This window comes from Ailuropoda melanoleuca, chromosome 3 (assembly GCF_002007445.2).
Source record: "Ailuropoda melanoleuca isolate Jingjing chromosome 3, ASM200744v2, whole genome shotgun sequence".
Taxonomy (NCBI): Eukaryota; Metazoa; Chordata; class Mammalia; order Carnivora; family Ursidae; genus Ailuropoda; species Ailuropoda melanoleuca.
Window position 1 is genome coordinate 43,476,492 of NC_048220.1, and position 24,124 is coordinate 43,500,615.

The 24,124-nt window shown below is 36.2% G+C and overlaps 1 protein-coding gene across 1 annotated transcript in view; it reads right to left on the reverse strand.

Moving 5' to 3' along the window:
* SREK1IP1 (SREK1 interacting protein 1) overlaps positions 1-24,124 on the reverse strand; it is a 41,939-nt gene that overhangs the window by 10,128 nt on the left and 7,687 nt on the right. Inside the window, exons 2-3 of the mRNA XM_034655638.1 lie at positions 23,213-23,260; positions 9,858-10,001 (exon numbers count right to left, since the gene is read on the reverse strand). Of these exons, the coding sequence (XP_034511529.1) occupies positions 9,858-10,001; positions 23,213-23,260 (192 nt within the window). The remainder of the gene's footprint in view (positions 1-9,857; positions 10,002-23,212; positions 23,261-24,124) is intronic.

Consider the following 24,124-nt stretch of genomic DNA (forward strand, 5'->3'; position numbering starts at 1 on the left):
AAAATCCCAAGGAGTCTACAAAAAAACTCTCAGAAATAAGTGAGTTCAGCAAGTATAAAGATAAACATACACAAAGGAATCGTATTTCTATAAAATAAACACAAGACAACAAAGTTCAGAATAGACCATTTATAATTATTTTTTAAAAAGAAATATTTATAGGTATAAAACTAACAAAACATTTACAGGATATTATGCTGAAAATGACACAATGCTGAGTAAAGAAATCAAAGATCTAAATAAATGGAGAGACAGATCATGTTCATGGACTGGAAGACTCAACATAGTAAAGATGCCAATTCTCCCTAAATTGATACATATGTTTAATGCATTTCCTATCAAAATCTCAACCAGATTTCTTTGTAGATACAGACATTACCCTAAAATTTATATGGAAAGAATAGAGAATAGTTAAAACAACTCTGGATAAGAATAAAGTGGGAAGAATCAGTCTATTCAATTGTAAGAGTTATTATATAGCTATGTTAATCAAGACTGTGTGGCAGTGGTGGAAGAAAAGACACACAGCTCAATGGAACAGAAGACAGAACTTAGAAACAAACCTGCACAAATATGACCAGCTGATATTTGGCAAAAATGCAAGAGCAATTCAATGGAGGAAAGACAGCTTTCCAACAAAGTGCTGGAACGATTGGTTATCTTTAAGCAAAAGACTAAAACTTGGCTTAAGTCTCTCAACTTATACAAAAATTAACTCAAAAAGATCATGGACTTAAATTATTTACTATTCAACAATAAAAAGAAACAAACTTGAAATATGCGGCAACCTGAGTGCATCTCCACAGAATTATACCTAGTGGAAAAAGCTAATATAAAAAGATTATATACTATATGAATCCATTTATGAAATATTTTTGAAATTATATTATAGAAATGGCAAATTTTGGGTTGCCAGAAATTAAGAAGGTAGTAAGGGCAAGAGTGAATTGTGGCTTTAAAAAAAGGCAATATGAGGGGCGCCTGGGTGGCACAGCGGTTAAGCGTCTGCCTTCGGCTCAGGGCGTGATCCTGGCGTTATGGGATCGAGCCACATCAGGCTCTTCTGCTATGGGCCTGCTTCTTCCTCTCCCACTCCCCCTGCTTGTGTTCCTTCTCTCTCTGGCTGTCTCTATCTCTGTCAAATAAATAAATAAAATCTTTAAAAAAAAAAAAAAGGCAATATGAGTGAACCTTGTAGTGACAGAAATATTGTTTATCTTGACTCTACAATGTCAGAATCCTGGTTGTGACATTGCACTACAATTTTGAAAGATGTTACCATTGAGGGAAACCGGATAAAGAGTACAAAGTACTCTCTGTATTATTGCTTATAGCTGCATGTGAACCTACAATTCTCTGAAAATAAAAAGTTTAAAAAAATCAATTGCCCATAAACGTATGGGTCCGTTCTGTTCCATGGATTGATCTATCCTTCCATCAATACCACACTGCCTTAATTACTTGTAGCTTTACACTAAGCCCTGAAATTAGATTGTGCTAGTCCTCCAACTTTATTACTCTTTTTCAAAGTATTTTAGCTATTCTAGGTTCTTTACACTTCCACAAGACCTTTAAAAGTGGCTTGTCAATTTCTAAAATAATCTACTAGAATTCTGATTGTGATTAGTTTGAATCTATAAATCAGGTTGGGGAGAACTGACTTTTTTTTTTAATTCAATTAGCCAACATATAGTACATCATTAGTTTGTGGTATAGTGTTCAATGAGAGAACTGACATCTTAAAAAGACTGAATCTTCTTTCCACGAATATGGTCTATCTTTTGATTCATTCATTTCTTTAATTTCCCTCAGCAATGTTTTATATGTTCCAGGCATACACATTTTCTGTCAGTTTATCCCTAAGTATTTTACATTTTTAATGCTGTCATAAAAGGTATTTTTAAAATTTCAGTTTTTGATTGTTTATTGTCACAATACAGAAATACAATTGATTTTGTGCCCATTAATCAATCTTGTATCCTTCAACTTTGCTAAACTTAGTTCTTAGGTTATTAGTTTCTACAAGTTTTTTTGGTAGATTCTACAGGATTTCTATATAGAGGACCAAGTCATCAATAAATGGTTTTTACTCTTTCCTTTCCAATCTGGATGCCTTTGATTTTTCTTGTCTTATTGTGTGGCTGGATTCCCCACTACAATGTTGAATAGAAGTGGTAGGACTGGACATCTTTGCTTTGTTTCTTATGGTATGGAAACATTCAGTCTTTCACCATTAGGTATTATGTAATCTTCCAGTTTTTTATAGATGTCCTTTATCAAGTCGATAAAGTTCTCCTCCTAGTTTGCTGAGCATTTTCATCAAAAATGGACAGTGGACTTCCTTATATAATTTCTTAAAATATTATAATTATCAAATAGGTATTCTTTTTTAAAGAGCTATTAAAAATGGTGAATTACACTGGCTGGGCTTGAATTGAAACAAATCTTATACTACTGGTATAAACACCACTTGGTCATAACATCCTTTTCACATTTTGTTGGACTTGATTTGGTAAATTCTTTTAATTGCTTAAAATTCTGTTTGTGCCTGTATTTGTAGGAGTCTTTACTTGTAGTGTTATCAGGGGAATGCTGATCTTATATTTGAGTTGGAAAATAATCCCTCCTCTTCAATTTTTAAGGCTTTATGTAGAAATGGTATTATTTCTCCTTTAACATCTGGGAGAATTAAGAGAGAAGCCATTCAGCTATGGAGTTTTCTTTGTTGAAAGTTGTTTTCTAAACATTTAACTTAATAGATGCAAGCTATTCAGTTTATTTCTTCTTCAAAGGGTTTTGGTAGTTTGCATGTTTCAAGTAATTGTCCATTTTATCTAAGTTGTCCAATTTATTGGCATAAGGTTTTTCACAATATTCCCTTATTTTAATACCTGTATAATTTGTGTTGTTGTCATTTCTTTCATTTCTGATACTGGGGTTTTTTGTTTTGTTTTGTTTTGATTTTTACCTGATCAGTTCAGAGAGCAATTTTTCAATTTTATAGATCTTCTCAAAGGACCAGCTTTCGATTTTACTAATTTCCTCTATTGTTTTCCTATTTTCCATTTCAGTGATTTCATCTCTGATCTTTTTTATTTTCTTTCTTCTGCTTACTTTGAGTTTCATTACTCTTTTTTTTCTAGTGTTTAAGCACAGGTTAAGTTATAAACCTGAGACATTTCTTCTTTTCTAATGTAGGAATTTAGTGCTGTAAATTTGCCTTTACGTGCTGCTTTAAGAACATCCCATAATTTATTACGTTGTGTTTTTGCTCATTCAGCTCCAATACTAATTTCCTTTTGCCTTTTTTCTTTGACCCAATGGGTTATCTAGAAATATGTTAGATTATATATATTGGGTACTTTTGTAGGAAGGTGTTACTAAATTCCTAATTCCCTTGTGGCTAGAGAACATGATTTGCATAATGGGCTTCCTTTAAAAAGTATTAAGACTTGTTTTATAACACACAATAAGGTCTATCTAGGTAAATGTTCTGTGCGCTTTTGAAAACAAATGTATATTCTGCTGTTGTTGGGTGATGTGTTCTGTAAGTATTGAATAGGTCAAGTTGGTTGACAGTGTTATCCAAGTCTTATATATTCTTTCTGATTTACAGTCTGACTGTTCCATCAATTACTGAGAGAGGAATGCTGAAATCTCCAACTATAATTGTGGATTTATTTATCCACAAGGATTTTCCCTGGTAGTTCTAGCAGTTTGTTTCATATAGTTTGAATTTGTTATTAGGTGCATAACCACTTAGTATTTATATGTCCTCTGCACTAACACTTTTATCATTACAAAGAAACCGTCTTCATCCCTAGTTATACTCTTTGTTTTGAAATTGACTTGACCTGACATTAAAATAGTCACGTTAGCTTTCTCTTGAGATTTTTTTTGTATCTGTAAGTTCAGAATGACTACTGCAAACATGCCCCTCCGCAAAGTTATAAGAAACCAAGCAAATAAGTAGCTATGGGGAAAAATAACCACTTCCACTTAGGAATGATGGATAAGGAGTCCAGTGACTAGGTTACACGGAGAAATTAGTTCTAATAAAAACAAAATAATTCTAGAATTCAAGAAATCTTTTTTCCTGGCAGTACTGACAACAATAGTATATGAGAATTCAAGCACTGAAGACAAAAGTTTGATTTAGACAGTTCAGTGTTTCTATGCTACCACTCTTAAAATGATTCCACCTCTATTAATTGAAGTGCCTTTTGAGATAGGATATTGAAACATTATAGTCATAAGGAAAAGAATCTGAGATTTTTCAAAATAGTATTTTCTTGGAAAATGATACAATCAACCTTTGGAGTACAAAATTGAAGGCAAAAAACCCCTATGTACTTTATTACTTACCTTTTCTAATGTTCAGCAAGAGTGGTGATCTCTTGTGTAGCATACAGGAGTCAGAGGATATGATCCAGTGCTTAGAGACCACTTTGGGATAACATGAAAGAACCATCCTAGTAGGACCAGCAGACTCAGCCACTAGATCTTTGTTGTGTATGCCACCAGGTTTGTAGCTACTCCAGTTGCTTTTAAATACCCGATTAAGTAGTTTCGAACTTAGATCCATTCATCCCAATTTCCATTCACTTCGGTGAATTCTAATCAACTACTTAGCAAATACCTTTTGTAGCTTTCTTATGAAAAGTACATTTTGAACCAAATACAGGTTTTATTCCCATTATGCTATGGACTCATTTAAGCTGTATCTTTATGAAGCTTGAAACCACCATTTTAAATCATTTGCTTGAATCTGATTCTAGCAGTTACTAAAGGAGAACAAGAGACACAATTATACTAACATGCAAATACCCGATTTTGGCATTTTCTCCTGGGCAGCATTCAGTATCAACCATCTTTAAATAATATCAAGTATGAATTTAACATAAAACTTTCTTAAACAAACCAAACCAAACCAAAACACCAACTAAGCCCAAACCCCAAAAATACCAAAATACAACATTTCTTTTCTGGACTAAACTAAAAGAATATCATAAAATATTAAGGGATGAGATATGACAAGAGGACTACCTCCTGATTACAGGTAAATAGTTGATTAATATTAAATAACACTACGTAAAATAGAATGAGAAAAAAAAACCCATAGTCTTGAATTTCTTGGGTCCTTTGTAAGCGGTAAAATCCTTTTACCTTGGCTTTCTACATACTATAACGTAACTAGGACTTCAGATATTTGCTACTATCATGTACAAATCCAAAGCCAAGTTTCTTCAGCAAGTTCAAAACACACTTTAAAACCTTAACAAGCTTCCTAAAGCATTGTAGTGTCACTCAACAGTAAGCATGTTCACACACAAACACGGTGAGTCAGTAAGATCGCATAATCCTTGTTATATATGGATTATTCAATCTTTCCCTGTTCACACCACTTGTAACACAATTTTATAAGGCTGTATGGGTTGCAAGTTGTTGTACTATATATAAGACAACAATGCTTGTTCCCGTCCATGTCAAGTCCTACTCTCGCACTTTCTTATTTGTGTCAAAAACTGATATATCTGTCATTTAGACTTTTGTTTGTTTTAAATGAAAGATTATTTTCTTTTAGTCCCTTAAGTATATTAAATACATTGAAAAATATACAATATAATAGAAAAAATGTAAACAGAAGAAAGAATATAACTTATACGAAAATAAATTTTGACTTTACTTGGTGACATTTAGCTCTCTTCCCTTTCATGTCTCTATTTCATAAAAGCAGAACAACTAATTAACATAAGTACACTAAAAATTCTTTGCTTTCTCCTGGCTCACTATTTTTATTGTCATTAAAAAAAATCCCCCTAAACCATTCAAACCCCTAACTTACTCAAGAGAGTTGATACAAGAGCTCCCCACCTCTAAGAACCAAAGAAGGACTCCAGGAACTCTCAGTACCACTAACGGCTGTGGCATGAGAATTCACACTCAGCAAGTCCGTGTTTTATCCTCACGCCATCAGAGATGCTCAGCGGTATCAGAAAGTTATCAATGGAACTAAGAACCACAACCTCTGTACTCCTTTCCTCCCTCAATTTGGGAACCAGTTTATTGTTTATTTAAGTAGGAGTCCCTGGGCTTCCACTAGATGACCGTGAAATAAACATGGACCCCTTTTATAATATTTTTTGTAATCTGAATGATATACTGAAATGAGCACTTTCCTGAGTAGGAGCCATGAGACTTGGAAACAAGTTATGAGCCTTTAAAGGACTGCAGGGAAGTGTATCTTTTTAAGGGGGAGGGGGGAAAGGACTGTACTGAGTCAGTCATTCTCAATGTGAGGTTAAGGGAAAGCTGATTCTAACAAGGAAGTTTTACCAACTACTCCCTATCCTGGTGATTATGGTATGTTAACTCCCTCCCTTCCTTGCCAGGGTAAGATTTGCCCCAGGTTTTCTGACTGAAAAATCATGTATAGACTAAACCACTATTCATCATGAGAGTGTACTTTATCCTTCAAGATTGACGTGGTGAGGGAAAAAAGGTGAAGAACCAATAGACTGGGTAGGAGAACACCACACTGTAAACAGTATAGGACTAGGAGGCAAGAAACACGGATCACAGTGCTGGCTTCATTGGTGACAAGTTAGTGACCTGGGGAGTCATCTGTCCTCAGTTCCTTTCTGTAAAACTAGGTTTAAATTATGTGTTTTTTAACAGCCTTACTAATTCTAGAGTTTTTGTTTTGATTTGGTGTTGGGTTTTCTTGGTTTTGGTTTGTTTTTTTGTTTTTAGCTAGGGCAGTGTAGATGGATGGGGTAGAAACTGTTCCTGTGGAACTGACAATCTCAGGCTTTCTCTCCTAGAATCTTCACTTTGCTCTTTCAGCCTGGTCTCTGTGACTGGTGTGGCTGTCTTCCTGAGATCTCCTCTACGAGTGCCCTACAGACTCCCTTATCTCCTCTACTTCCTATAAAGTCTTCCTTCTGAGCGTCTACTACCTTACTTTGGTAGAAACCTCTGGAATCAGTGCTTTAAGAAAGAGTAGGTAAGGCGTAATTTTTTTTTTTTTTTTTTTTTTTACTTTGAATGTCTGCCAAGGCCTTTATTGTATTTCACACTTGGTAGATAATTTAGTTGGGTATATCATTCTAATTTGGATATATTGGATATAATTTTCCTTCAAAAATTATCCACATTTACTAGCTTCCAGTACTTCTTTACAGAAGAACAAAGTTATTCTTTCACCTATAGCCTGTTTTATCCTTGACTCTGGAAGTTTGAATTATAGTCTCCTAGTTTCCTATGACACAAAGTTGTGTAATAATGTGCCTTTGTGTTGGTCTAACACTGTGCTTAGTACTTGTTGAGCCCTTTCATATGGAAACTAATGTCCTTCAGTTTTTGGAAGTTACTTCTGTTTTCTCCTTCTAGGGCTCATCTGAATGAAGTATTTCCTACTATTGATTGTCTTATCTTTTTTTTTTCCTTCTCTTGTTTTGCTTGTTAGATTTAACTTTAGGTTCCATCTCTATCAAGTTTTTACTGTCTGCTTTTTTTAATTTCCAAAAGTTCTTTTGTTGTTTTGTTCTTTTTATAGTATCTTATTCTTGTTTCATGGGTGCTGTAGTGTATCTTTCTATAAAACTCGGTATTAAAGATTTCTGTTTTCTTCTCCCTGCACAGACTCTGTATCCTTCAAGTTGTTTTGTTGGTTGTTTGGTTTTGGTATCTATATTTCATACGAGAGTCTTTCCTCAGAAATTTGGTGCTCCCTGATTGTCTGAAAAGCTCACACCAAGCTCTGAGCCAATGAAACTTCTAAATCTTAACTCTGCTGGTAATGTGGCTATGTCATGTTCTTGAAGAATCCTTGAGGTCAGTATCTTTCTTTCTTTCTTCTTAGACAGTCAGATCTCCCAGAGATGAATCTTCAAATCTTCTGCCTGGGTGATATATGTCTGGGAACCAAATAGGTGAAGATGTCTGCAAGGTTCTTGCCGTTCTCTATCTGTACTTTAACTTACTGTTTTTATCCATGTTTGGTATGCCCCAACTTAAAGACCCTTTGTTGTACCCTGTCTAGAAAACAGACCTGTAGTAGCCTGCAGCGGTGATGGAGGGAAGACATCACAGAGTAGGCAAAGAGAACTGAAGGGGATTACTTCAGATTTTTAATTAATCCCTCTGTTTTTCGCTTTACAGATGTCCTCAAAGAAGTACCTAAGGATACTCACTACCAAGTTTTCAGGGAGTTTTAAAGTATATACACTATCAGGTTACTCCTCAGATTTCCTACTATTAAAGGACTGAGCTTTCTCAAGTGTGCAGTTCATCATCCCTAAACCCATCTGCTTTTTAAAATTTTGTTACTATTGCTTCCTATCTCATTTTGTCTTTGTGTGTTTATGTTTTTTTTTTAAAGAATTCTTCCACTATCATTTCAGTGGTGTTTCAGTAGGTAATAAAATCAAGTGTGTACACCCAAGCCGCTATCTTGTACCAGAAGGTGTATATACTCATATGTAATGTAAGTCTTGTTTACCCTTTTTAGGACTCTCTTCCTCTTGCTTTCTCAGCTTGTCCTACTACACTGGCATTTGACTTCATTTACCTTCATTAGATGTAATATGGAAAGCTTAAAAAGTTTTAAAGTGTATATGGTTTATGCTCTGATGAGCTAAAATAAGATTTTAACTTTTTTGTATCTTTCTCATTGCATGCCTAAACCCATATTCAAATAAGTTGTATTTTCATTCTGTGTGACATCTACCATCTGGCATTTTGAAGTTTACAAAGTATTTTCACATACAGCATTATATTTTATCCCTAAAACCCCACTGCAAGGACAGGCCATTTTATATACAAGATGGTAAAGAAATGGTTAAACAGTAGGTAAGCTTCTCTTTCTTTGAGGAGAGAGGAGGAGAGAAAAAAGGTAACTTAGTCAAATCTTTCTGTAAACATGCTAATGACAGAACTCCTGGAAACAAATGGATGGTATTTGCTAACTAGAGAATGGGGTGGGGAGCAGGGAGGTGTTGTGCTTAATTAACACAAATTGACTTCCTCACAGTTCTGAAAGCTAGAGGTCCATGATCAAGTTGTTGGAAAGAGAATCCTTATTTATAGACTGATTACAGTAGGATGTAGCTCATTTGTCTAAGACTGTTTATGGTACATAATCCTGGGATTTATGGATTTATGAGGCACGGCTCCCTGGAAAATGTAACTATATGGATATAGAATTGAGATATTTCCTGATTAAATGAGTTTCTTTGGGGTAAGTAATGAAGAAACCTCATGTAAATCTTGGCCAGAGTGGGTTCTGAAGGAGAAAGAAAATACCTGGGGAGCTATACTGGTGGTCCTAGAACTCTTGTAGCTTTCCCCATGCGTCATGATCACACATATACTTGAAATTATTAGTAAATCTGGCTAGTGGTTAACATCTCTGATTTGAATGAATGTGACTTGACAAACCAATTCTCTGTGATATCCCACAAGGAAATGAAAGTTCACAATGGTTAAATGACTTGCTGAAAGTCACATGCTACAAAATGGCCAAAGAGGTCCAGAAACCAAGTCTTAAATCAGACTCTTTGTACTTTGTGACACATATTAGTGTGATGGAAAAACAACAACAACAACAAAATCTGCGCTGTGGAATCAGAAATAGACTTGCCTCCTGGTTCTAACACTGATCAGCTGTTTGATTTTGGGCAAAGTGCCTCGGATATTCAAAGCCTATTTCTTTAGCTAGGCACTACCTCTTACATAAAATACACAAGCTATCTAAATGATAAGTATAATAGAACAACAGATAAACATGACATAATCATAACCAGAACATTTAGAAACATTTTTAAAGGATGGAGGGAAAGAAAAGCATTACTTACTTTTTTCTTGTAATGCCTGCAATTTATTCAGTTCTTCATTCTCTTCATCACTCTCTTCACTGCTTGTGCTGCTCACATCCAAAACTATATCCCTTTTGGGGTCCACTCGGAGAAAATTGCGGCATTCAAATGTCAGGTGACCAGCTAAATAAAACAAACAAACAAAAATGTGAATGACAAAATAATATATACATTATGTATTTTTAGTTTGTTGCCTCATGGTTAAGAAACAAGTTACAATTTAAATAATGTCATGTTTAAACTTCAATTATTCAGTGGGTGATAGTTTGCTTTCCCTGAATGCACCACTCAAGAGAGAGAACTTTTTCCTTTATTCATCAGGGCTTCTAATTTAATAAGCATTTTTGGCTACATCATAGTTCATGCATTTTCTCTTTCTATGTACTTAATTACATAGCAACTGCATAGCTTTCATCTAATTAAAGATATCATAATAATATAACTGATTGTGCTTTTTAAAAAAAAAAAAGATTTATTCACTTTAGAGAGAGAGAGAGCAAGCATAGGGAGGGGCAGAGGGAAAGGGAGAGAGAAACTCCAGCAGACTCCCCCCTGAGCCTGACTCGGGGCTCAATCTCAGGATCCTGAGATCATGACCTGAGCCGAAACTAAGAGTCAGAAGCTCAACTGACTGTGCCACCCAGGGGGCCCCTGATTGTGCTCTTCTAAAGAACACTTAAATAAAAATTTCATTCTGGAAAAAAAAATTTCATTCTGATATCATTCACCCCCTAAAGACTCTCCCTATAATAAAACTATAATAGTTACCTATTATAGCATGATACAGCTTTTCCAAAAATCATGTAGTACAAATAACACAAAAGTACAGGAAATTATATAACCAATGTATATCCAAGTCTCTATCACCCACGTTAACATTTTGTTATATTCACTTAGTTTTTTTTAAGGTAAATGTTTGCAGGCATGTTGCGTGCATGCACACACGCACACACACACACACACACACACACACGGGGATCTTGCACCATTCCTTGGAACACTGTCCTAATCCCATTCTATTCTCTCTGTCTTCAGAAGCTGGTATACTGCAGTTGGTATTTATCTTTCCAAAACAGCATATTGGATTATTTTATAACACAGACTCAATTATACTTACCTATCATTTTGCAACTAGTTTTTGCCACTCAATATTATGTTTTGTCCTCATATACACGTTCAAATACAAATATACACTAACACATTAACAGTGAAACAAAAAGTTACCTGAAGCATTACATTTGATATTCAAAAACAAACAAAAATAAAAAACAACAAACAGTGCTGACGGTAACCACATAACTGATTCCAGGACCCACTAAGGATTTACCCTAACTCTATGCTAGTGTTTATTTCTACTTCTTTCATACTTTGAGTGTGAAATCCTTTGCAAGTTCTAGATTTATACAAGTACACCTCTTATTAGAGTCCCAATCTTAAGCAGGACCCTGGGCCTTGCTTTTATCTCCTGTACTCTGCCAACCCATGAAAACACATGTTCATGAACACAGGGCTCAGGAAATACCCTCAAGTCTTACCTCTTCAAATTTCTGCTTTCCTTTGACTGTTGTCCTCTAATTCTTTATTTTCTTTCTAGAACACTATTGTAACTAAAATATGTACTGTACATTTCATACAAGTTTCTTAATTGTATGCAAGAGGATCCAGTCTGCCATACTGCTGGAAACAAGTTTCCTGTTGTGATTTCTTTCCAAATGAATCATTCAGAAGTATTCTTTCCAGTTTCCAAACATATGGAGTTTTCAAATTATGCTTTTGTTGATTTATAAATTTATGACACTGCTACCAGAAAGTAGGGTCTGAATGAGATCAGTTATTTGCTATTTGCTGAGATTTCTTTTGTGGACTATCATCTAGTAAATTTTTTAAATGATTTGGTATGTATTTTTATTTTAAAAGAATACATCTCACCCTGTTGGATAGAGTGCTATGTGTATGTTGTTAAAATCTTCTCCATATTTTTTTGTCTAATAACTTCTGATAGTATAATTTCTAAGTACCTCTATCATCAAAGATTTGTGAATTTCTCCTTCTAATACAGTTTTTACTATAAATATTTGGAGATTATGTTAACAAGCACAATCAAGATCATTGTCATTTTACCTTTTTCATTGTTCTTGAATCTCTATTCCTAATACTGCTCTTGCTTCAAAAGTCTGATATTGGAATTACTCTACTATGCTATGTTGGTTATTAGTTTAATCATATGAAGTTGCCATTTTTGTGAGAAAAATCACTGAATATCAACAATATTTAACCTATCTCTTCTTTGTTCCTCAGTCCCTTTATTTTGAAAATTTCTATGCAGTCTTTAGTTTTCTCTGTGGTTTTATTAATAATGACATATAGCTGCACTTAAGTTTCTTTATCTAACTTGATACCAGACCAATTTTTTCCACATTTTATTTTAAATTCCAGTTAGTTAACATACATTGTGATATTAGTTGCAGGTGTAGAAGTTACTGATTCATCAATTGGATACAACACCAGGTGCTCATCACAAGTGCCCTCCTTAATCCCTATCGCCTATTAAACCCATCCCCCACCCACCTCCCTCCTCAATCTTCAGTTTGTTCTCTATTGTTAAGAGTCTGTTTCTTGGTTTGTCTCTCTCTTTATTTTCTCTTCTGTGTTCATTTGTTTTGTTTCTTACATTCCACATATGAGCGGAATCATATGCTGACCAATCTTTTTTTTTTTTTTTTTAAAGTAAGCTCTTATACGCAACATGGGGCTTGAACCCACGACCCCGAGATCAAGAGTTGCACACTCTACCAACTGAGCAGGCCAGCTGCCCCGACACCAGATCAATTTTCAATGTTAATTTCTTAACCTGGAAAAATAATTCCTGTGTCACTGGAGGCAGTGTAAATTCACTGCTCATACTTACACATGGTATAAGCTTGGGTTGCCAATTCTAGCTTATTCCTTTTCTTCTAATTATCTTATAGGAACTCATACAGTAAAGTTTCTTGCCACTTTCCCTAGAGAGTGAATGGGATTTTTCTAATCCCTGCTTCACAGCCTTTTGAACAGTCGGGTTTTATGCAAGAGTCCCCACTCCAGCTACCCTGCCATCCCATAGCGGTCCAAGGCTTCACTCCCTAGTTATAAAAGTCTACCTAGTAGGCTTGTGGACCTCACTGTTTTCAGCGATCATTCCTTGTTCTGGCTCTGAACTCCTTTTCATTTCCAGCACTGGGGATTTCCCTTTCATTCATTTGAGCTGGGTTATTTTTGTTGTTGTTACTCTGTTTTTCTCAGCGTTTCTGTGTTCAAAGCACAAGGGAGAACTTTCTACCTTGGTTCAGCTTGCCATTTTGATCAGAACTCCTGATGATATACTTTTCCCTTTATTTAAGCTAGCTTTGTACCCAAACACTTCATATTACAATGAATAAAGTAAATAAAATACTGAAATAACAATCACACTGGCAGCAAGCTCCACCTCACATGCATTTTAACTTTACTTCAATGAAACTGACCCTAAACTAATCCTAAGACAAGTTACTCATGAAGCTACAAATAGAGTTCCCTATTTTTTTTTTTTTCTACTGGGGGAATAAGTAAACAAACTTAGGAAATAATTGTATTCCAAATTACAGTTTTTGTGACTTCTTTTCTAAACAGACTCAAAGCAGACAATGAGCTGAAAATTCTTAGGTGACCAGAAACAAATTCTGGCCACAGATACACAGAGATGTTTCAAATTACAACCATTTAGCAGCTGATTATTAAAAAAATGTCAGGGCGGGGCGCCTGGGTGGCACAGCGGTTAAGCGTCTGCCTTCAGCTCAGGGCGTGATCCCGGCGTTATGGGATCGAGCCCCACATCGGGCTCCTCCGCTATGAGCCTGCTTCTTCCTCTCCCTCTCCCCCTGCTTGTGTTCCCTCTCTCGTTGGCTGTCTCTATCTCTGTCGAATAAACAAATAAAATCTTTAAAAAAAAAAAATGTCAGGGCTTTTTCAGAAACGGTAAAGCCAATTCCCAAATTCAAGGTGCCCTGACAAGCTAAAACAATCTTGAGAAAGAACATGAGCGGAAGACTCACACTTCCTGACTTCAAAAATTCCCACAAAGTTATAGTAATCAAAACAGGATGGTACTGTCACAAGAATAGACATATAGGCCAATAGAACAGAATTAAGAACCCAGAAATAAACCCATATATATATGGCAAACTGAGTTTTGACAAGAGCATCAAGTCTACTCACTGGGGAAAGAACAGTCTCTTCAATAGATGGTGCAGAAACAAGTTTGATTTCCGTATGCAAAATAATGCGGTTGAACATCTTACTCACATCATATGCAAACACTGACTCAAAGTGGATCAAAGACTTAACAATATAAGAATTAAGACTATAAGACATAAAACTCTTAGGAGACAGCAAAGGGTAATTCTTCATGGCCTTGAATTTGGCAAAGGATTCTTAGATATAAAAAACCAATAGCACCAGGGACACCTGGGTGGTACAGTAGGTTAAGTGTCTGATTCTTGGTTTCGGCTCAGGTGGCGACCTCAGGGTCGTGGGATCAAGCCCGATGTTGGGCTCTGCACCTAGCGTGGAGTCTGCTTGAGGTTCTCTCTCCTCTCCTCTGCCCCTCCCCCTCATTCTCTCTCTCTCTCAAATAATAAATAAATAAATCTAAAAAAAAATACCAACAGCACCAGCAAAAGAAAAAATTGACGAGCTGGACTTCATTAAAATTTAAAACCTTTTTGCAAAGAAATTATTATGAAAGTGAAAAGATAACCTACAGAATGGGAGAAAATATTTGCAAATCACTTATCTGATAGGGTTTAACATCCAATATATATATATATACAAGTGGTAAAACTCAAGAACAAGAAAACAACTCAATTAAAAAATGGGCAAAAGACTTGAATAGACATTAATCCAAAGAAGATATACAAATGGCCAATAAGACTATAAAAAGATGCTGAACTTTATTAGTCATTAGGGAAATTAAAATCAAAACCACAATGAGATATCACTTCCTATATACTAGGATGGTTACACCTGTAAAAAAAGGAAAAGAAAAATAAATGTTGGCAAGAATGTAGAGAAATTGGAATTCTTTTTTTTTTTTAAAAGATTTTATTTATTTATTCGACAGAGATAGAGACAGCCAGCGAGAGAAGGAACACAAGCAGGGGGAGTGGGAGAGGAAGAAGCAGGCTCATAGCGGAAGAGCCTGATGTGGGGCTCGATCCCGTAACGCCGGGATCATGCCCTGAGCCGAAGGCAGACGCTTAACCGCTGTGCCACCCAGGCGCCCCTGAGAAATTGGAATTCTTGTACATTTCTAGTGGGAATGTAAAATTTCTAGTGGAAAACAGTTTGGTAGCTCCTCACAAAGCTGAACACAGATGACCCAGCATTCCACTCCTAGGCATATACCCAAAAGAACTGAAAACAGGGATTCAAACAGATACCTGTGCGTCGATTTTCACTGCTCCATTAGTCACTATAACTGAAAAGTGAAAACAACCCAAGTGGCTACCAACAGATGAATGAATAATACAATGTGGTATATCAGACACACACACACACACACACACACACACACACACACACACAATGCTACAACACGGATGAACTCTGAAATGTTACACTAAGGGAAATAAGCTAGACACAAAGTACAAATACTGTATGATTACACTTACATGATATAAGCAGAATGGCCAAATTCACAGAACAGAGTGTATTAGAGGCTGGGGTCTGGGGGAAGGGAGGGCTGGAGAAAGAGCGGTTATAGCGTTTCTGTTTAGGGTGATGAAAAGTGTCAGAATAGTGGAGACAGTTGTACAACACTGTGAATGTAATTAATGCCCCTGAATTGTATACTTAAAAATGCTTAAAATGGCAAATTTTATGTTATATATATTTTATCACAATTTTTACAAATGGTGGGGAAAAGACCATGGCATAGTGTCAAGTCTTACAGATTGCCATATTACAATTTCCAGTTTTCCCACTTAATAATAAAGTAATCCCATGAGCCTGTTTTCTGATTTGTAACAGTAACAATAGTCAATTATAATTACTGAGGAATTCCTATGACAAACCATTGATCTCAACACTTGCATTAACTAATTTAATCATCACAACAACTCTGTGGAACTAGGGGCTATAATTATCTCATTTTATAGACAGGAAACTGAAGCAGAGTGGTTAAGCAACTTCCCTGATGTCACACAGCTAGTAAGTGCCAGCTGAGGTTTGCACCTAGGCAATCAATCTGGTGTCAGAATCAATCTTTTTTTTTTTTTTAATGTTCATAAAAATGGAGACCATGAAACCTACTTCATAGGGTTGTTTTAGGAATGAAACACAATTAATTGTATCCTGAAAGTGCTTAGTACAGACTCTAGCACCAAGTAGGTTTTTAATACATGATGTCAGGTTATGACCATTTATTATACCCATAAAAGGAAAGATATAGTCTCCCTTGTCTGCATTTAAGGAGTGGCTAGATGGGCAACTCAAAGTGCCAAGTAACAATAAAACCTACAGTTTCCTTTAGACTGTGCTGATAAAGATGTGTCAACGAATGAAAAGAACTCCTGTTTTGTTTTTTTTTTAAAGATTATTTATTTGACAGAGAGAGAAAGAAAGCACAAGCAGTGGGAGTGGCAGACAGAGCGAGAAGCAGGCTCCCCGCTGAGCAAGGAGTCCCAGGACCCTGGAATCAGGGCCTGAGCCTAAGGCAGATGCTTAACCGACTAAGCCACCCAGGTGTCCCGAAATCCTGTTTTATAATTAGGGTGCTCATGTACTTATTTCTTGTCCTATGAAGTATATAGACCATGTGAACAAGGGCTAAGTAAACCAGGTTTTGGCTTTACCTAAGGTCCTTTGCTCTGAAAGCATTAAGGCTACATTACAAACTTTTCAATTATTAAATGCAATTAATTCCACCAAGCCTCACATCCCTATCATTTTGATTCCTACCCAAGATGCAGGCTTCCGTATCCATTCATCTTTTTTGAAGTCTTATCTTTATACTGTTTCTGGTCCTCTGACCTAAACGATAATCGCCCCTTTCTCTCCCAATCTTTTTATGACAGCTTCTGAAACATGCAATCTTTAATGGACAAATTGTCCTACCTGTTCGCAGTTTGCTCCCTCTACCACTTGTTTTAAAGGATATTTGGCTCTTCCCTGAGAACACTTTTCTACAGCTTACCTCTGTATTACTAGTATCCTCTAGGCTGCTGCTGCTTTTTTTTTTTTCCTAAGATTTTATTTATTTACTTGAGAGAGAGAGAGAGCAAGCAAGCACAAGGAGGGTGAGGTACAGAGGAAGAAGCAGGCTCTCCATTGAGCAGGAAGCCAATGCTGGGCTCAATCCCGGGTCTCTGGGATCATGACCTGAGCCAAAGGCAGATGCTTAACCAACTGAGCCACCCAGGCCCCCCTCCTCCAGGCTTCTTAATACTGTTTCCCAATATAGCAGTACTCTAATCTCCAATTCAGCCCTGTTGCTGTGTAATAGCCTATCGACTGAAGTTTTTGGAATGAGGCTCACCCTTGAGTTCTTCACTCTAAGCCCTTCCACAAGCCTCGAGGGACAGTCTAGGGTGCTTGCATAGCTTTCCTCAGTTTCTCGATATTCTAGATGCCATGACCACACCACGCTCCTTGTCATCACCTGAAGTGTTCCATCTCAGAAATTTTGAACTCCAATATCATACTCTGACTCTAAGCTTTTATCCTTCTAGCTTTCTCACTCCTTTACACCTATGCATAGATCTGTTTTGGAATCTTAAGACCTTAACTCACTCAATCCCTTCATTTTCTCCTAGTCTATCAAATTTCTCATTCCTGACTCTCTGAATATCCTTTTATAAGCCTCTCTGACTCATTCATATTCTTATTCTTCTATCATACCTCACTGTAAAACACTCTGGCTCAAAGCTAACCTTTGGATTGTGCCTATCCCTGAGCAGCCAAACAATGCTTGAGCACAATCACACATTCATGAACATTAGCACAAACACATGGCATTTCATCTATTTGTCTGTCCTGTTTTCCTCAATGACTTTTCCAGACTTATGCCTGACTTAAATTATTGTTCAACCACTTTCCCATCCCACTCAATGCCCCCTTCCTAAACAGACAACTCCGCCTCCTAAGTTCATCAGACAGCATCTCCTTCTACTTTCTGTCTCCATACCTGAAAATATCCGTACTTATTCTCACCTAGCTTCCTCCAAACTTAAGAGATATCCTTGTTATAACTCTTAGACGAAACGGCTTAACCTTCTCCTGTCTCCAATATCTGAAACATCTCTTATAATATCCCCTCAGTCTATATAAACACATTATATCTCAAATATAAAACCCTCCATTTATCCCAAATTCCCTTCCAGGAATTACAGCTGACCCTTGAACACGGGGTTAGGGGCATTGATCTCCAGGCAGTCAAAAATCCACATATAACTTTGGCTCCCCCAAAACTGAACTACTGTAGTTTATGTGATAGAAAAGTGAGACAGAAGTCACCACATGATGAAAAACAAAGCAAAGGTGGAGGAAAGTTGCAGAGAAGGCTGGGACATCAGGGCTCTTGCCTGCTCCTGGCACTCTCCATTCTACTACCTGTGGGGAATTCAGTTCACTGAAGTATTGAACTGGGAGGTGCAAGAAACAGACTCTGGGGAAGGATTCTTCCTGAAGTAACCAAAGACCAGATAATAACCCGCCTATCCCCCCCCACCCCCCCAACCAAGGAGTGCAGGAGGACACCAAGGGCAGGACAGCACCAGACAGGAGCCTGGGGCTCCGTAGGGTGGGGCACTGTCCACGGTGCTGAATGTTTTCTGAAGCGGGTGGCTAATATTGCAGGGGAACTGGCAGCTTACCCCTTGACAGCATTTTCCACAAGCAGAAACTGCATTAGACCACATAAAGGGGATCAGATGGAACAAGTGACCTAGAGAGAAGAGTAAAGGTACTCTGACTTCCCTGGTTATCTACCTTCCCTGGATTCCACCTGGAAGGAGGTTTTCCACATTCCCAGGAGAGGAGCAAGAAATGGGTATTACTCTAGGATCTGGTTTGGCTGAGTGCAGGTGGGGAGGGGGAGACATGTGGTGGTTCTTGCTCTACTCCTGTACTGTATTTAGTAAAAAAAAAAAAAAAAAAAAAAAAAAAGGGGGGCTTAAAACTAAACCTGTGCAGTTCAAACCTATGTTGTTCAAGGGTCCATTGTACCCAATATGTTCCTGTTACGACCTGAATCTTTGTCCCCCCAAAATTCATATGTTGAAATTCTAACCCCCAAAAAGGATGGTATTAGTTGATAGGACCTTTGGGAAGTGATTAGGTTCTGAGGGTGGTACCCTCATGAATGGGATTACTGCCTTATAAAAGACTCCAGAGAGACTTCTAGTCCTTTCCACCATGTGAGTATAAAATGAGAAGTCTATGACCTAGAAAACTTGCTGGCACCCTGAACTTGGACTAACAGCTTCAGATGAGCAATAATTTATGTTTATAAGCTACTGGGCTAGTGGTATTTTGTTATAGTAGTCCCTAAGGACTAAATTCCTTACCTTTCTCATGCAAATTTCTTGAAATGAGAGACTATATAGGCTCTCCACTTTTTTATCCCTCCCTATCTAGGCCTGAATCTGCATAGTTTGCTTCATGACCTACCACTCCACTTAAACTGATCTTCCTAAGGTCAAAAAAGCATCCTATCTGGTAAGTACAATGAAAATTTCCAAAAGATTTCTTACAAATCCTATCGGTAGCACCTGGCAATTTTCCCTCATTTTGAAAATCCATTCCTTTGACTTATCTGTTGCTGCCTGTTTCCTTTTCTCCCAGCATCGTACCTTCTTGGTCACTTTTTCCTCAGCTCATGCCTATATATTTCACTTTACCTGTTGATATTTTACACCACTGAGTTTGTTATTGTTATGTATAAGTTTGCTTATATAAAATCATGTAAGGCCAAAGACATGAATGTGGGGCAAAAAATAGTGGTTGTTTCTATAAAACAAAGTCGTACATTTGGAAACACCTGATTTAAATGAATTATTTTTAAAAGCAGTTTTCAATTTAGGTACTGGAACAAGACTGTATAAGATAGAGAAAAAAAATCTAAAACAATGAGAAAAAGTACCTATTTCTCAAAGGGGGTGCCACTGTCATTCTGAGGCAGACAATTCTTCACTGTCCAATACTGCCCTACACATCACAGGATGTTTATAATCCCTATACACTAAATACATCCTATATCCTAAATGCCCTACTGTTGTCCTCAACCCCATATGGACAACTTAAAAAAAAAAAAAGGCTAAAGATTTCCAGGGGGGCAGTATTACCACTAATGAGAACTAATGATAAAATTATTTTGCACTCAGATTTATTATTTTCACTGCTTGCTTATTTTTGAAGAAACAAACTATAAAAAGTCAGAAATGCACTTCAGATATTTGCGCTTAAAAGTCTATGAGAAACAATAATGAGCAGACCCACAGGCAAAGAAAAGGTCATAAAGTCTATCAATAGATTAGCATTTTAAGTTAAATAAAACATTAGAGGCATTTAGGTATGTTTTTATTTCCTGCCTCTATGATCAAATGCTCAACTACTGAGTATACTATACTGAACTTTTTAAAGGTATATTTTCTGAGAATTATCATAATTATTTGAGATATTTATTCCATGGAAAAAGGCTTAGTGTCCTCATAGCTTTTAAATATTCAGAAGTTGCCAACTCCAAAAAAACTCAAAAACTTATCACAGAAATAATAATTCTTATTTTGTTGAGGAAACTGCCATGAAAGTAGCATCCAAGTTATTTAGTAACACATTCATCCTTAACTTGAAACTTTTAAAAACAATATAACCACTATTGAAACATACTGACAATAAAGTATTAAAATTTTTAAAATTGTACAACCTAAACTGTTAGTTTCACAACACTAGAGAAACAATACTCTTTTGTAACTGATTGATGAATATACACATTTTTAGACATTAAAAACATTTCAAAGGGTTTTGTGGACTTTTCTCTTACATCTACCATCAATACAAAGATTCTGGCCTCCAAATAACAGGTAATTTTTAAAATGTAGTTTCTATCAGAAAGACACGTAAAGTGAAAAGTCCTTCATCTTTAACAGGTACAAAATGTAAGTTCAAGCCAGAAGGGAAGTATTACTGAATTTTTCCATAGGAGATAAATGAGAAGCTATTTAATAAGTTAATCGCTAAAATCACAGATTAAAATAATAAAGAAGGAACAAAACTTAGAAAGACTGCCAAACCTATGACATGGCTTCTCTAAAACAAACAAAAAAAAAATCTAATTACAACAGATACATCCATCATTGTGTAAGATATAATAGCAGTAAGGAGATTAGGTCAACAAATACTCTATTTCCAAAAAATTATTTTTATTATTTTCCTACAAGTCTTTTTTTTTTTTTCAGATTTTGTTTATTTATTTGACAGAGACAGAGAGGGAGAGAGAACAAAGAGGGGGAGCAGCAGGCAGAGGGAGAGGGAGAAGGAGACTCCCAGCTGAGCAAGGAGCCTGATGTGGAGCTTGATCCTAGGGACCCTGGGATCATGACCTGAGCCAAAGTCAAATGCTTAGCTGACTGAGCCACCCAGGCACCGCTATTTTCCTACAAGTCTTAAGTTAAAAGTTAAAAAGAAGTCCAAGTAAATAAACTAGTACTTATAGACAGACTGGAAAATCCATTCTAGATTTTGAAATAAATAAAACAGCATATATAGGGGGAGAGATAGAGCATGAGTGAGCAGGTTCTTAAGTCCTAAATCAAGAAATGAAACATGGGGGGCGCCTGGGTGGCACAGTCGTTAAGCGTCTGCCTTCGGCTCAGGGCGTGATCCTGGCGTTATGGGATCGAGCCCCACATCAGGCTCTTCCACTATGAGCCTGCTTCTTCCTCTCCCACTCCCCCTGCTTGTGTCCTCTCTCGCTGGCTGTCTCTATCTCTGTCGAATAAATAAATAAAATCTTAAAAAAAAAAAAAAGGAAGTGGGCACAGCTGTATTTCAATAAAACTTTATAAAAAAAAAGAAATGAAACATGGGAATTAGCAAAGATTTAAACAAAGGAAACAAAGCAGAAATAAATAAAACAAGTTTAAAACACAGAAAAAATTTCACTGCACTCATTTCTTGCATGAAAGTGTATTCTTCAGGAGTTTTTATTTAAGTGAAGGATATGTATGCTTATGCACCCACTTTTGCTAACCGAGCAAGATTCCCTTGTGCCAGATTTCAGCCTTTGCTTGGAGGAATGTGACTTGGTACTCTCAGGATGCTTTCATTATGAGCCTTTTTAATGGAGATTTCTGTTCCAAGTGCTCTCTTACATGTTCTTGCATGAACATCTTTTTTTTTTTTTTTACATCACATTTATCTTTTTAAAAATAACTTTTCTTTACAGCATCGGGAATATAAATATACATAGTCAACGGTATAGTAATAGCACTACGTGGCGACCAATGGTTAACTACACTTGTGGTAAGCACAGCCTGAAGTATAAACTTAACAAATCATTATGTTGTACATCTGAAGCTCACATAACATTGTGCATCAATTGTAACTATACTTCTATGTTAATTAATTAATTAATTTTATATGGAGTATTAACCATAACCCCAGGCTCATGTGCATGGTCTCCAATTAATAAAACAACAAATGCTACTGTTCTCCCTGTTATCAAAGATTTAGGAATTGTTACATTTAACTAAAGAAATGATATTTGTTTATGGTACATAATTACAAATTTAAGCTACATAATTGCATGTGTTAAAGTTTACTTTTCCATTTCATTGATCATAATAGAGATTAATGACTGTTTACATCAACTTTTTGCCTGTAAGCAGAAATTCTAGGACCAATTTCATCCTTAAAAAGACTGAATTCAGTCAATGGGAAAACCCTTCATAAATAATTTTCATTGCTTTCCCCTCTTCACCCAGTATCTAGAAAGATAAGGAGTAAAAGATTAAGTGTATGTGTTGTTGTTGTTGTTGTTTGAATATACTTTCTCCAGCCTCCTAAATCTACTACTCCACTTGTACTTGACACGGTTGCTAGTCACTAGATATACAGCCACCTGTCAATGAGTCTACATCAGGGAAGAATGGAACTACTCAGGGCGGACAGAGCAATTTCTGAACCATCTGCAAACCTGAGCTAAATAACAGGGCTACAGAACTATGCTGAAATCAGGGCACTGAAATCAGCATGCCAAATCACACTGCCCAAAGAGGCAATGATTCACTCTTTGGAATATTATTTTTTAATGTACTTACGATAGCCACATTTTTTACAGCCAGCTCGGACACTATCCTTGTTGCAACCTGAAATAAAATTGGATGACATTTTAGGACACATACAAAAAGAAGAAACCTAAGAATTTCATCACATGGAAAAGCTAAGAAACATTTTATTGTAGAATTTCTTTCTTTAAAAAAAATCATTCCTGACCCAAATTAGTAACACTATTCATTCAATTGTTATGAATGTTAGAAATCACTGGAAAAGCCAATTTACTCAAATTATTTTCTCTGACAATATTTCAAGAATAATTCCAGAATACGTTTTTCTTTAACAGAAATGCAGGAGCTAGAACACTGAGGAAGAAATTCCAGAGTATTTTAGCTTGTCCCTCAGATGTAAATAATTATATATATAATATATATATATAATATATATATATTATATATATATATTATATATATAATTATTTACATCTGAGGGACAAGCTAAAATACTCTGGAATTTCTTCCTCAGTNGGATAACAAATGTTTTTCTGCTCTACCTTAGAAGAAAAACAAACTGACTCTTTAAAAGGAATGGGTGAAAATCCAGAAAAATACTTTAATTGCTAGCTATTCTAAGAAACATCTGAATTCAGCAATCAGATTCTGGCAAGAGAAAACAAACTGCTAGTCACATATTCAGTCTAATCGATGTTTAGAAATATTTATAGTAGCTCTGTATCATTAGTGCTACATGCAAGCAATGTTGGAAGATAAAAATAACAGAGATAAAATAAATTAAAATTGATTTTGTAATAATATATACATAAAATTTATCACCTTTATCACTTTTTAAGTGTGGAATTCAGCGGCATCAAGTACATTCACACGATTGTACAACCATCACCACTATCTCCAAAATCTTTCATCATCCCAAACACTAATTATACCCATTAAACAACA